General features: G+C 37.9%; 1 protein-coding gene across 16 annotated transcripts in view; it reads right to left on the bottom strand.

The window, feature by feature from the left end:
* The window catches only part of GK (glycerol kinase), a 79,784-nt gene that overhangs the window by 30,036 nt on the left and 34,939 nt on the right, over nucleotides 1-14,809 (bottom strand). For 8 of the 16 annotated variants that reach the window (XM_015127125.3, XM_015127129.3, XM_077988292.1 and 5 more), the window contains 7 exons: nucleotides 11,410-11,486; nucleotides 8,021-8,158; nucleotides 5,897-6,006; nucleotides 5,365-5,431; nucleotides 4,002-4,019; nucleotides 1,945-1,980; nucleotides 1,483-1,550 (listed from right to left, as the gene is read on the bottom strand). In XM_015127125.3, coding sequence (XP_014982611.1) covers nucleotides 1,483-1,550; nucleotides 1,945-1,980; nucleotides 4,002-4,019; nucleotides 5,365-5,431; nucleotides 5,897-6,006; nucleotides 8,021-8,158; nucleotides 11,410-11,486 — 514 coding nt within the window. The remainder of the gene's footprint in view (nucleotides 1-1,482; nucleotides 1,551-1,944; nucleotides 1,981-4,001; nucleotides 4,020-5,364; nucleotides 5,432-5,896; nucleotides 6,007-8,020; nucleotides 8,159-11,409; nucleotides 11,487-14,809) is intronic. The other 8 variants (XM_015127127.3, XM_077988296.1, XM_077988293.1 and 5 more) reach the window with 1 other exon arrangement.

The raw sequence follows: 14,809 nt of genomic DNA, 5'->3' as shown, positions 1-14,809 counted from the left end.
AAATGCTCTTGGTCATGTAATCTCAGATTACCATGACCTGCAAAGAATTCCCACATCCCTTCTCCTCAAAAACTTCTCACACAGGCCGGGCGCGGTGGCTCAAGCCTGTAATCCCAGCACTTTGGGAGGCTGAGACGGGCGGATCACGAGGTCAGGAGATCGAGACCATCCTGGCTAACACAGTGAAACCCCGTCTCTACTAAAAAAAATACAAAAAACTAGCCAGACGTGGTGGTGGGCGCCTGTAGTCCCAGCTACTCGGGAGGCTGAGGCAGGAGAATGGCGTAAACCCGGGAGGCGGAGCTTGCAGTGAGCCGAGATCGCGCCACTATACTCCAGCCTGGGCGACAGAGCCAGACTCCGTCTCAACAACAACAACAACAACAACAAAATTCTCACACAAATAATGTCACACTCTTGCATGAGAACCGCTGACCCTGCTAGATTACAAGAACGTTTAATCTAGAAATGTTACATATTCCATTATTCACAAAGGAAGAACTTAACCACTGAAGTTAAAATCGATGAGATAATTAGGAAATCCTCAAGAAGAGAACAATTAAATGTAGCCTCTTGCCAGTCGTATAGAAATCTTTTCCATACAGGAGGTAGTATAGTACACAGGTTAAGAACCCTGGCTAAGGAATGAGATGGATCTGGGTGCAAATATTACATCTCCCACTTACTGGTTGTATGCTGTTGCATAAATTATTTTCTTTAATTATCAGTTTCCTGATGTATAAAATGGGAATAATAGGATCTATATGTGGATTAAATGATATCATGTGTTTAAAGCACATGAAACATTATAGGTAACACAATAGCCATTGGCTGAGCTTGTGTTATAATTGTCACTATCATTTCAGCTTTTGAGGCATATTCATTTTTGTTCATGAATACATATACTTGGCAGGTAGCTTTTTTAATATTTAAAAGATTACGTTGGCCAGGAGCGGTGGCTCATACCTGTAATCCCAGCACTTTGGGCCACGCCTTCTGAGTCTGAAGCTGGCACTTTCTTTCTGTTCCACCAATCACTATACTTATTTGAAGGTAATATTATTTATTTATTTTTTTATTTTTATTTTTATTTTCTTGAGACGGAGTTTCGCTCTTGTTGCCCAGGCTGAAGTACGATAGCGCGATCTCGGCTCACTGCAACCTCCACCTCCCGAGTTCAAGCGATTCTCCTGCCTCAGCCTCCTGAGTAGCTGGGATTACAGGCACGTGCCACCACGCCCGCCCGGCTAATTTTGTACTTTTAGTAGAGACGGGGTTTCTCCATGTTGGTCAGGCTGGTCTTGAACTCCCGACATCAGGTGATCCACCTGCCTTGGCTACCCAAAGTGCTGGGATTACAGGCGTGAACCACCGTGCCCGGCCTACAAATTAAGGTCTTTATAAGATCCATATTCCTTATTCAAAGCACCAAGTAGAAAAAACAAAACAGTACTGGTTTTTAAGTCTGTTTCTTAAACTCACGTATTTTTGGCTTGTCCAATCTGGAAGCACATTTGTCCCACCAATGCAGCAGACTGGTCCCCTAAACACTGAAAGTACAAATGACAATAAAGAACACTGACTAATACAATAGTATTAATTTCCTTTTTAGAAGAGCCATAGGATTTATTTTTCATTTTTTATTTATCAAAGAATGAACTGTCTACATTACTTTGAATTTTCTCCATTTGGCCATTTTCCCCATTTGGTAATACCATTTGTTAATATATAAGAGAATAGGTATGGGAAGGGAGAGTTAAAATTAATTTATTCAAAAGATTCTCAATGGCCTACAGTATGTCACATAAGAACAAGAATTAGCCAATTTTGTGACTTTCACTTGTTTTCCCTAGTTTAAAAAGGGGCAGACTGATGAACTAAGAGGAGGAAAGCCTTGACATGGAAAAGGGTGGGGATGGGAAGATACTTGGTGATGAAACTTACCCCAGATATTGGCACACCTTCCAAGGCCCCAGCTTTCTAATAAAATTTAAAAAAAGGATTATGAATAGTCACAAAATTTTGGCTCTACTAACATAACTGCAACAAGAGTGAACACAAGTAGCAATGTGCCAGAGGATGTGGGCAGACAAGACAAAGAAAGCATTTCAACTAAATGAATGATACAGAGACAGATACTACAAGTATTCCTAGAATGACAGGAAGAGATGTGGCACTGGAGAATGAACATAAAACATTAGACGGGGAGCCAGTAAATGAGGGCTCTACTCTTGGTTAGTTAGTTAGTATTAATCCACTAGCAGGCTGCTGAAACCTCTCAATACATCACATTATTTCTCTACAAAATGGAGATTGGGCTACGTGGTTGCTCAAGTTCATTAGTGCTTTGCTATTATTGCCATTATTAAGAAATGAAATGACTAATATATTCTTGCAATAGCCATCAAACCAGTATGAAACATATTTATTTTGCAAGGCCATATTTTAGCAACTTTTCTTTCTACTCAAGCTGCTCTAAACACAAGAGTGTTCAGGTATTGGATATTATTTGTTCATAGCAAACATCTTTCTTCAAATTTAGATAAGCAACAGTTAATTTATGTCACAAATACTGGTTTTTATTTTGATCATGATGGCCAGCATTCTAGGAAGAAAAATGAGATTTAAGTGACTGACTGTAGACTTTACAACCTTAATTTTTAAAAAAGACATACTAACTTAAGGCAATATTTAATGATATTAAGGAATTAGGAGAACTAAGAAATAGAATCCCTGGCCAGGCACTGTGTCTCATGCCTGTAATCCCAACACTTTGGGAGGCCGAGGTGGGAGGATCACCTCAGGTCAGGAGTTCAAGACCAGCCTGGCCAACATGGTAAAACCCCATCTCCACAAAAATACCAAAATTAGCCATGCATAATGGCAGGTGCCTGTAATCCCAGCTACTCAAGAGGCTGAGGTGGGAGAATCACTTGAACCCAGGAGGCAGAGGTTGCAGTGAGCCAAGATTGTGCCATTGCACTCCAGTCTGGGTGATAGAGTGAGCCTCCGTCTCAAAAAAAAAAAAAAAAAAATATATATATATATATATATATATAAAATCCCTGAAGTAGGAGTGATGTACTAGGATGAGCACCAAACTAAAGCTTTGGACCTGACTCCTTGGTCTGCCACGTATAAGCAAATCTCCCAGGCTCTGAGAGCTTTAGATATCCCATCTATTAAAGTGAGGGCAAGAATAGAATCCACCTCACATAGCTACGATAAGGAAGAAATAATAGGATATACGTAGAAACCCTTTACAAAACAGAAAACGTCCTCTAGATAGCTGGTATTATTTTATTTCTTTCATGTTTTCCAGTTAATTCAAAACCTGCTATTTTTATTTACTGTATATATTCTTTGAAAATCTGAACCTGGATATTAAGTAAAGGGTAAATTTCATAAAAGGCTTAAAGTGAATCTATAGGAAACCTAGAAGCTATATATCCTGATATATTTAAATACTATAAGAAGTCTTTGCTTATACTTTCAAAATTAACAAACTATCAACAGGATCTACTATGTGTGTTCAGGCATGTAAAGTGCTCTTTTTTCTTCATAGGGAGGGACCTCTGATGCTCCTCCTGGAGCATCCTTGATGAAGCATGCAGAAAAAGTAACAGTGCATTTCCAACTAACTGGTCTGGAAAGGTGGTCAATATGCCATTTAAAATAGACGTTTCAAACTATATCTATCTAATTGCCCTATTATGGTAAAGCCCAAAGTACATCACAGTTGTACTTTATGAGAATATCAGAATCTCTCATTCCAGGAAACTACCTTAGTCTTTTATTTTAGAACATTACTCTTTAAAAACAAACAGGATTAAGGTTTTTTAAAATTAAAATGTGACTAGAGCTTATAATAATTTGGAAGGTCACGGAAGTTCTAGATATATATGTTTAGTAAATGGACTTCTGCTTGTGTAAAAATAAATGGAAGTGCACTGTATCTTTTCCAAATGAATGGGTACATAATTGGTGGGCAACCTACTCACCAGGCTATGAGAGATTTTCTACAGTCAGCAAGGGGGAAAAAGAAGGATAGAAGCATAATATTTTAAATGCAAGAGAAAACTAGGCCAGTTCAACGTTTTTTTTCTAACCATCCTCTGAAACTATTTCTCAAGCATCGTTTCTTTTTCCTTGACCCAAGTCAGTTTGCAGACAGCTATGAAATGATCAAAGCACTTTTACTGTAGATAAGCAATGACTATGGCTCCCTTAAGAAATTCTATGTTGCCTTAAAAAGCTTTATTGTAAATGAAACAGTTAAAAATTCTTGCTCAAGCTTTATCCAGAGCACTTAGTGCTCATCTATATTAACTTTGTAAGTGAAGTTTCTCTTATCTTTCACGAAATGTCTAAGCAATACTTTTTGTAATTTATCGGACTTACTCTTGAGTATTATCATAAATTCCAGATTTTTGTGCTCAAACACCAGTGCAAATCCTCCTAGAGGTTTTCATTCCTGATGTTTAACCACAGACTCTTAATGCACACTTTTTGCTGAAGCTATGTCTTTACTGGATTTCAATTAAAACAAAAGTAAAAATGTCCATTACAGAAACTAGTTTAATTAGCAATCCCAAATCAGAAACAGACTCTTCGGTGGCTCAAGCCTGTAATCCCAGCACTTTGGGAGGCCGAGGCGGGTGGATCACGAGGTCAGGAGATCGAGACTATCCTGGCTAACATGGTGAAACCCCGTCTCTACTAAAAATACAAAAAACTAGCCGGGCGTGGTGGCGGGCGCCTGTAGTCTCAGCTACTTGGGAGGCTGAGGCGGGAGAATGGCGTGAACCCGGGAGGTGGAGCTTGCAGTGAGCCGAGATCACGCCACTGCACTCCAGCCTGGGAGACACAGCGAGACTCCGTCTCAAAAAAAAAAAAAAAAAAAGAAACAGACTCTTTGCTTTCAGTTTCTTTGCTAAATTTTGCTCAGGCAGATAAAGAATCTAATATATAACATAGTTTGGCCATAAAAAAAGATACAACGGGAAAAAGAACACTACTAAATATGCAGAGTCTCTCCGCTAAATTAAAAGCAGACACCACAAGTACTAAACAGTTATTTGGATTCAAAGAATAAATTGGCTCATGCCAACATCTAAAGTTAGAGTATCCCATTAATTCTTTTAAAATAATAATACTCAAAGAAAAACCAATTAAAGTTTATAAATGCAAATCCATTGATAAGAAGGGCTTTAAAGTTTTTAAGTTACAAAATATAACACAGTTGACCTTTAAATTTCAAATAGTAAAGGTGTTTTCTAATAAAAAAAACTTTAATTATTAGGTTTTTACTTTTTTGTTGTTGTTGTTGTTTTTTTTTTTTTTTTTTTTTTTTTTTTTTTTTACCATTAGGCCATAGATCTCAGAAGAACTCCGGACATTTGGAAGAATTTCCATTGGAATTCCAAAAAATCTGAAAAACAGTAAGATTGGGTATTTAACACTGCTTTAAATAGACATATAGAAACATATATATGTATTTAAATGCAAAAAGTGTAAATAACAATTAGAAATGGATGTTTTTGAGCATGGAGTTAGATAGTAATAAATACATAAGCCAACAGAACATAGTTGTATTCTTAGATATTTAACATTCTAACTTTCTGCAAGTCAATCAATAAAAATTAGAAAGCACACAGAAACCAAAGTACTTTTATAAAGGAACCTAATCTTCCATGAAGAATAATTAATTTGGCCTGTTTATTATATATGCAATAATAGTCTCTCTTTAAAAAACACACAACATAGATTTGCATATTGTAGTTGAAATATCAACAGTTAAATTTTGGTGCTCCACTGACATCTGAAAATAGTAAGATTTCGGTTATAAATAGGTAGTGTATTGGGAAAACTATATGTAGAACAAAGCAGAACTTACTCGCAGAGCTGTTTATCCCATTCCAAAGAATGAATGTTGAAAAGCATAGTCCTACTTGCATTTGTTACATCTGTACAGTGGACACCTCCATTGACTCCTCCTGTCAAACTCTAGACAGAATAAAAAAGACAGGTTAAATTTGTACTTATTTGCAATTTAATTTACATATTGTTAAGGGTCATAATCAGCAGAGCATATAAAGCAAAACAATGGAACATTACATTTATCTAGTTTTCTAGTTTACAGCAGTGTCCAATAGAAATAAAATGTGAGCCACATATGTAATTTTAGATTTTCTAGTAGCTATGTTGAAAGTATACAAGAAACAGGTAGAATTAATCTTAATACTGTGTATTTTATTTAACCCAATATATCCAAAATATCATTTCAACATATAATCAGTGAAAATATTGAGACATTTTACCTTCTTTTTTCTGTACTAAGTCTCTGAAATCTGGTGTATATTCCATGCTTACAGCAAACCTCAATTTGATCATGTTTCAAGTGCTCAACAGCCAAATGTGGCTAGTGGCCAGCTTATCAGCACAATTCCAGTTACTTGATGGATAAATAAAAAATCAGTTTTGTTTTCATCCTATTATGTTTAGAAAACTCAGAGTCTTATTAAATTTGGCAAGATGAAATAAATTGAAATATTTGCCTCATAAGGATTATTAGAGAATTCTGTGTTGTTGTTATCTGTTTTTTTGTTGTTGTTTCTGCTGTTGTTGTTTAAACAATTCGCATTATGCTGCCTACACTCACCTAAGCATATATCTTAAAAGGAGAGTTTTAAACTTTCTTTCTCAGGTATACCCACATGCCTGAACTGGAGGCACTGCTGCCTTCCTTTACATGGAAGCAATAAGAGGTAGGAAAGGAACAAAGGTCGATAAACAGCATCCAGTGGGTTATAGCCAAAATGTGCTCCCTTGAGTCTCCTGCAGCTCACGGTTTCCACATCTTGCCTTACTCTGGTCGATGCAATTGTCAAAGGTACTCATTCGACTGTGACTGACACACGTGAAAATGGCTGGCCATGAACACAAAGCACATTCTGCCCTGGCCAAGCACATGGAGAGGTGAAGAATGTGCCTCTTCCTGATACGGGTTCTGAAAGACCTGCTCTGTGGATCTGGCAAGTGAGAGTGGGGACAATACTTCCTTGACGTTCCTTGAATGTTGAAAAAGATCATTACATACTGAAATATTTACAAATAAAATGAAATGTCTGGCATTTGTTTTAAAATTATCTGTGGGGAGAAAGAATATGTGAGTATAGTAGAAACAAGATTGGCCATAGGTTGATGATTGCTGCGTGTTCAGCTTAGGCAAAGAGATTCTGAATAGAAATGTCCACTATGATTTAGTTTCATATTATGGCTTGATTATACAAGAGACAGTTGTGTAATGTTGAAAGCAAAACATAAAAGTACTCTAAGTATTTTATCCTGCTAAAGAGTTATTTTGTCGGCCGGGCGCGGTGGCTCAAGCCTGTAATCCCAGCACTTTGGGAGGCCGAGACGGGCGGATCACGAGGTCAGGAGATCGAGACCATCCTGGCTAATATGGTGAAACCCCGTCTCTACTAAAAATACAAAAAACTAGCCGGGCGAGGTGGTGGGCGCCTGTAGTCCCAGCTACTCGGGAGGCTGAGGCAGGAGAATGGCGTAAACCCGCGAGGCGGAGCTTGCAGTGAGCTGAGATCCGGCCACTGCACTCCAGCCTGGGCGACAAAGCGAGACTCCGTCTCAAAAAAAAAAAAAAAAAAAAAAAAAAAAAAAAGAGTTATTTTGTCTAAGACATGGCTAGTGGGAAAGGAGTATATAACAAACAATAGAGAAAGGGTACCTAAATTACTCATCCTAAAGATAATAGATATGAGATACAGTTTTGGTAATTATCCTTCGTTTTCACTGAAATAAAACAAGAAAAAATAAAGAGGAAGTAGGCAAAAATCCTTCTCGAATGGAAGCTGAAATGTTCTCCTGCTGCTTCTTGAGTGGTTTTTCTTCATAATGCTGCTAATTAAAAAGTCTGACCTGCTAGTAGAAAACAATAGGCAAGGCAGTCTAGAAAAATTTCTGAAAAAATTCTCCATATATCCATTATATTTAAACATACCCAAATAAGCCATGAATCAATAGTCCCAAAAAGAGCTCGTTTTTCTTCAACGGCCTTTTGAACTTTTCTCACATTGTCAAGGAGCCAACGAAGTTTCACTGCACTGAAGTAAGTGCTAAGTGGAAGGCCTGTCTTGGACTAAAACAGTTGTGAAGTTCAGTTAGCAAATGAAATGTGTAACAGTTTAAAACAAAACCACCAAACCAAAGAACTCAACAAATCACAAAATATTCAAAGACCCTGAAGGCAATCCCATAGTATTATGAATAAAAATGCTTTTCCTGTCTCATGGCACAGGAAAGCATGTTCATGAACAAAGATTAGGGTGACATGTTTACAGTTCAAAGGGCATCCACGTAGCAAGGTAAAGAAAAAATTAAATGACACAACATCCTGTAATTAGATAGTGACAATGCAGATGTTGATTTTTGCAATAAATTAGTATTGTATGTATAACCTAGTTCAAAACTATGCTGTTTATTTTATATTCCATAAAAATGGTATTTAAACTATTAAAAATCAGAGAGTATACCAAATCATAAACTAATGATCATAACCAGAAAACTTTTAAAACAATAAGACTTAATAACATATTTTACATATATACACACACATGTTCAAATAACATAACATGAAATTAGTAGACACTAAAGTAGAACTCAAAGACATGCCAAATCAAAGCAACACAGGGCCAGGTGTGGTGATTCATGCCTGTAATCCCAACACTTTGGGAGGCTGAGGCGGGTGGATCACTTGAGGTCAGGAGTTCAAAACCAACCTGGCCAACATGGTGAAACCCCGTCTCTACTAAAAATATAAAAATTTAGCTGGGCATGGTAGTGCACACCTGTAATCTCAGCTACTTGGGAAGGTGAGACAAGAGAATCGATTGAACCTGGGAGGCAGAGATTGCAGTGAGCCAAGATCACGCCACTGCACTCGAGCCTGGATGACAGAGCGAGATTCTGTCTCAAAAAAAATAAATAAAAAATAAATAAAACAACACAGAATTACTCTATATAAAACAGCAGTTGCCTAAATTTAGCAAATATATTAAACAGAGGGAACATGAACTGAAGAAAGGTTAATGGGTAAAAATGAAACACACATGTGCTTACCAATCTTCCTTGAGAACGGGTCAAACCCAACTCATTTGTGGTTAGTATATTAAACACTAAATGCATATATAAAGGCTGATTAAAGTTAACTAGTTAAGAAAATACACACACAAAAATAATGCAACTATGTTCCCCTCCCCATCCCTATTCTCATTTGTCACCTAACTACAGAGAGTGATAACTTTTTCCCTCCTATCTCATACAAGTATGGTTTTGTAAGAAAACTCAAACCAAAATATGTAATACTCTAATGCAACCTGTAAATTAAAAATCTTAACTCAAGGTTTTCTAGCTTTCTTAAAAAAAAATAATAATAATCAATGTACAAAAATAATGAAAAGAGACCAGGCACAGTGGCTCACATCTGTAATCCCAGCACTTTGGGAGGCTGAGGCGGGCGGATCACCTGAGCTCAGGAGTTCGAGGCCAGCCTGGCCAAGACGGTGAAACCCCGTCTCCACTAAAAAATAGAAAAAAAATTAGCTGGGCTTGGTGGTGCATGCCTGTAATCTCAGCTACGGTGGAGGCTGGGGCAGGAGAATCATTTGAACCCGGGAGGTGGAGGTTGCAGTGAGCAGAGATTGTGCCACTACACTCCAGCCTGGATGACAGAGTAAGACTCTATCTCAAAAAAAAAAAAAAAAAAAAAAGGAAGGAGATAATTTATGGAAATATTATTTAATTTGAAGGACCAAGGGTCATCCCAAAAGACGACCTGGGAAGATCTCACAAAGTCAATGGCAAGGTAATACATAATATCTTATTTTCATGATGGGGGTAGAAAGTGTAAAAGTTGCCTAAAATGACATTGGAGAGAAAAACATGCATCCCTTGAAGCAGAGTGCAGCTGGAGGTGAGGATGAGGGTTGGGCAGGGTGATGAAGGGAACGGAATAGAAAATGATTTATTCAGGACAAGTCTGAAGTTATTGTGGGGGGACGGAATGGTCAGATTACTGCAATTAATGGGATTTCAACAGTAGTTTTAGAAGAAAATGACACAAGCATCCAACTGACAAATAAAAAGGGGATAAACAACAACAACAAAAACACAAAAAACGGCCGGGCACGGTGGCTCACGCCTGTAATCCCTGCACTTTGGGAGGCCGAGGCGGGCGGATCACGAGGTCAGTAGATCGAGACCATCCTGGCTAACACGGTGAAACCCCGTCTCCACTAAAATACAAAAAATTAGCCGGGCGCGGTGGCGGGCGCCTGTAGTCCCAGCTACTCGGGAGGCTGAGGCAGGAGAATGGCGCGAACCCGGGAGGCGGAGCTTGCAGTGAGCCGAGATGGTGCCACTGCACTCCAGCCTGGGCGACAGAGTGAAGACTCCGCCTCAAAAAAAAAAAAAAAAAAAAAAAAACCACACACACAAAAAACAAAAACAGAAAAAGGGAACTTCCTTTTAGATGCTAGAAGAACTTGGCCTTGACCTTGCTAAAAAAAATTCCTTGCCTATTTTAAAAATTCACTCTCCCTTCCTTTATATGAAGAGGGATCTATATAAGGACTGAAAAGTAGGCAGTTTTATTAGCCTTCTTCATATGAAGAAAGTGGAAGAGGGGTTCAATAAAGAGCTAGAGCATTTTCTACTTTCTCTCTCTCCCTGAATCCAGATGCTTAAAAACTCAAAAACAGCCAGAACATTCTTTGATGGGCAGTAGAAAATAACAGGGATAGATTTGGAAAGCATAGTTCAATTATAGAAAGCACACCGCCCCCAGCACTTTGGGAGGCCGAGGCGGGCAGATCAGGAGGTCAGGAGATTGAGACCATCCTGGCTAACACAGTGAAACCACATCTCTACTAAAAATACAAAAAATTAGCTGGGCGTGGTGGCATGTGCCTGTAGTCCCAGCTACTTGGGAGGCTGAGGCAGGAGAATTGCTTGAACCCAGGAGGTGGAGGTTGCGGTGAGCCGAGATTGTGCCATTACACTCCAGCCTGGGCAACAAGAGTGAAACTCTGTCTCAAAAAAAAAAAAAAAGAAAGAAAGAAAGCACCCCTAGGGAAGTTATGACTTAAGCCACTGGGACACATTATAATCTCCTCCAGCCTGTCAATTTTGTGGTATTATTGTTCCAATCCACCACAGAGCAAGAAAGACAGGAAGGTAAAGACTTGAGTTGGCCTCAATTATCCGGGAAAAAGATTCTATAAATTGTATCAAATAACTATTGTACCATAAGATGCTTCTTTCTAGTGAAATCTGCAACCTTTTTTTAAAAAAAGAAATATTCTTGTAGTATACTTTTGAAGAAATTCTTACCTTGACAAAGTTATTATTTCCTGGAATTCTTTTACTAAGACTCTCAACGGTAGACTGGGTTCTTAGATCAAGCCACACTATAGACCAAAATAAAATAATATACATGAAAAACTTCATTTAAAAAATAAGAACTTACTGAAATCACCATCAAGGATAAAAGATTGATTAGTTTCTATAAGGAATTAAAATGCTATAGCTTTCAAGAGATAGAAATTAGAAAATTAGAAATGAATGGGCATATTGTTAGATAAAAATAAATTTATGAGAGGATTTAAAGCTTTTATGCAAAATTACAGACCAAGTTAGGAGAATAATACAAACCTTAGAGTGCTTATTTTATATTATTTTTATAGAACAAAACTACAAAAAATATTTGGAATATAGATTTTCTAAGCACAAATGAGGCCAGAGAATATCTAAAAGCTAGGCAGGCTAGTTGGTAGCACAAAATGCAAAACCCAGGATCATCATACCATATATAAAGTGTGCATCTTAACAAACTAGGGAGCAATTTGTAACAAAGACAAAGTAGAGAACTTGATTCTATTATTGAGGAAACAAAAGATTCCGTCTGTTATATATAAAATGCTTATTTACATTGAAATCTTTCCAAGTATGCTAGACCCGGAATCGTTAGAATACTTTTAAAGGCACCATTCTTTCTCTCTGCTGGACTATAGAAAAAAAAATCTCCATTTTAATGGATCAACATTATCTTTACTAAGTAGCTATTATCTACTTTCTAACCCCCTGGTGGAAAGGATTTCTATTTTGCTTCATGATAGCAGGCTTGAGGAAGAGGAAACATTAAATAGTACATAAAGTAATTGTGAAAGGCAGCCAATAGAATCATCTGAATTTTATTTGCCAGATTTAAGTTTTGTACTTAAACTTTGATAACTTTTAATCTATTTGTGGTCATTTGATATTTTTAGGACACTGACTGCTCAGATACCTCCTGAAAAGACTCAGTCTCATAGTCTATTTAAAGGACTCCAGGGAAGACTATGCAAGCTTGCCCACTACCACATATTTGAATGGTAGCAATCACTGTGTAGTTTGGTTAACTCTTCTCTATTACTCCATTCTCTTCATTAAAAAGCAGTTATTTCCTGTAGTAAATGTTAATCAATTCTTTCTAATTACTTATGCTGTCATTTCCCTGGAGGGCCCTGCACTTCATTTTGACAGTGGCTACTTCCCACAAGATTGAAACTGGGGACTTCAGGACAAGATACTGGTTTCTGTAGGTGGGAAAAGCAGCAAGAAAAGACTCATCACAACCAAGAAAACAGGAGGGAAAAGAGAAAGACCATGAAAATAGATGGCCTATAATAGATAACGTCTGCATTTGCTGTCCAGTATCTACTCCTCCTGCATCTGTTGGGGAGAGGTATTTCGAATTCTTTTTAGGAAATCGGTCCGCCCTCATCCTCAGCCATGTAGTGTGCCTGAGATTTGATCTTACTCCCAGCTCCAGGAATGGGTCTGGATCCCAGTGACTGGATCAGGAGATAACATGTGGTCAAAAAGATTTGTGCTCAGTCTGCAAGAGTCCCTCTTCTCAGTTGACCTTGGCAGTGTGTGGCTTGGGCCTGCTGCCCTCATGAAGGGAGAGTTGAATATGCCACATCAGGAGCCATCCCAGAAAAGGCAGGCTTGAGGGGGATGCAAGTGATACTGTCTGAGTCTGGAATCAAACAGCACCTGAACGTAGCTACCCTTGGACTGCTGCTTCCATGAGCAAAAGAACTGCCCCCTGCTTTAAATTTCATTTAGTTGAAATAGAATTTTATATTATTTACACTGTGATTGATATAAGCCATTAGTGACATCATCATGGAGGTGGCAAGATCTCCCATGTCCAGGGAACAAGGGCAGTCTACTTTTACACTGTGACAAAAGTGGACCTTCCTTACAGGTAAGCAATCCTAGCAGGTGTTATTGGCTTACAGAAATAACTAGAAAAAGTAGAAGAATTAGAAAAGTTTTAAATCTATGATAGGTAGAATTAACAAGCACATCTCAATACTCAGTGTTTCAAACTACAGTGAGCTATGAGTTTAAAAATGAATTTAGTGAGTTTTGATTGCCTACTTTAAAAATTGAAATAGGATGAATTAGAATGGAAAATATCAGAGTTCACTGCACTGGGTAAGATAAATATTGATTTGTGAAACTTTTGTTTTAGTTATGTGGATTTGCCGAATCATTATGTAAAATGCAATTCTTACCAAGGGGCATGAACAAATACATTTGAAAGCCACTACTCTAGGCTTTTTTGGTTAATGACTTAAAATATTCTAGACCAGTGTTTTTTCATATTTTAATGGATATAACATTCACAAGGGAGCTTAAAGATGGGCTCCATCCCCATAAATTCTAGGATAGAAGTTCTGGGAATGAGGCCCAGAAATCTGAATTTTAAATAGGTGCCCCATTTTGAGAAACACTGCTAGACTTCACAGCAGTGGTTATTTCCTCCAAAGCATACCATGACTACCTGGAAAACCTTAAAATCCAGGCCCTACCTTGCATGATTCTGATTGCAGGTCTAGGCAAGGCCTGAGCTCTGAGTCTCTGTACTTTTGTTAAAAGTATCTCAAGTAATTCAGTATAAAACTAAAATACGAGAACCTCTTTTCTTTCTCTTTCTCTCGCTCTCTTTTTTTTTTTTTTTTTTTTTTTTTGAGACAGAGTCTCGTGCTGTGGCCCAGTCTGGAGTGCAGTGACGCAATCTCGGCTCACTGCAGCCTCCGCCTCCCGGGAGAAACTCTTTTCATCTTTTGAAGAGCATGTTCTTTAAAATACTAGGTGTGTTCCAATTATTTGTTAAATAAAAAAAAAATCTAAAAGAACCCCCCAATTGAGTCCCAGGGGCCCTGTGATTCTATTGTTTATTAGCAAGGACCACTTAGGCACTTTATTCCTCACTTGAAAGTTTGCAGCTATGACTGACAATAGCGGTAAACACAGAGTTAAATCCTCACCACAAAGAATCAAAACACTGGATGTGAAATCAGGGAGACCAAAATTCAATGTTTGGCTTTGCCAACAATAAGCTATGTGACTTAGGCAATTCATTTTACCCTTCTTGGTCTGGATTCTGTAAATATAAAATAAGGAGGCTGGACTAGATGGTCTCTAAAGTCTTTCTCCTTCCATTGTTCCATGATCATAGAAAGCTGTCGTAAGAATTACTTTGTTTTTACAGCCAGACGTTAAGGCAGTTAGAATACATGGAATGCATTAGTAAAACTGCCAAAGAGAAAACTATCAGTGTTTGGTACACTACCAAGCAATTCACAAATGCTCAAAATTAATTGAATTAAGAACAAAAAAATTAGAAAACTCATTAAAGAAGCTAAGACGGCAGAATTAGACTTGCAGAAGAGACCAA

The sequence above is a fragment of the Macaca mulatta genome, chromosome X, assembly GCF_049350105.2.
Source record: "Macaca mulatta isolate MMU2019108-1 chromosome X, T2T-MMU8v2.0, whole genome shotgun sequence".
NCBI lineage: Eukaryota > Metazoa > Chordata > Mammalia > Primates > Cercopithecidae > Macaca > Macaca mulatta.
Note: the sequence above shows the minus strand (reverse complement) of the source record. Positions and strands in the feature narration are given on the sequence as shown.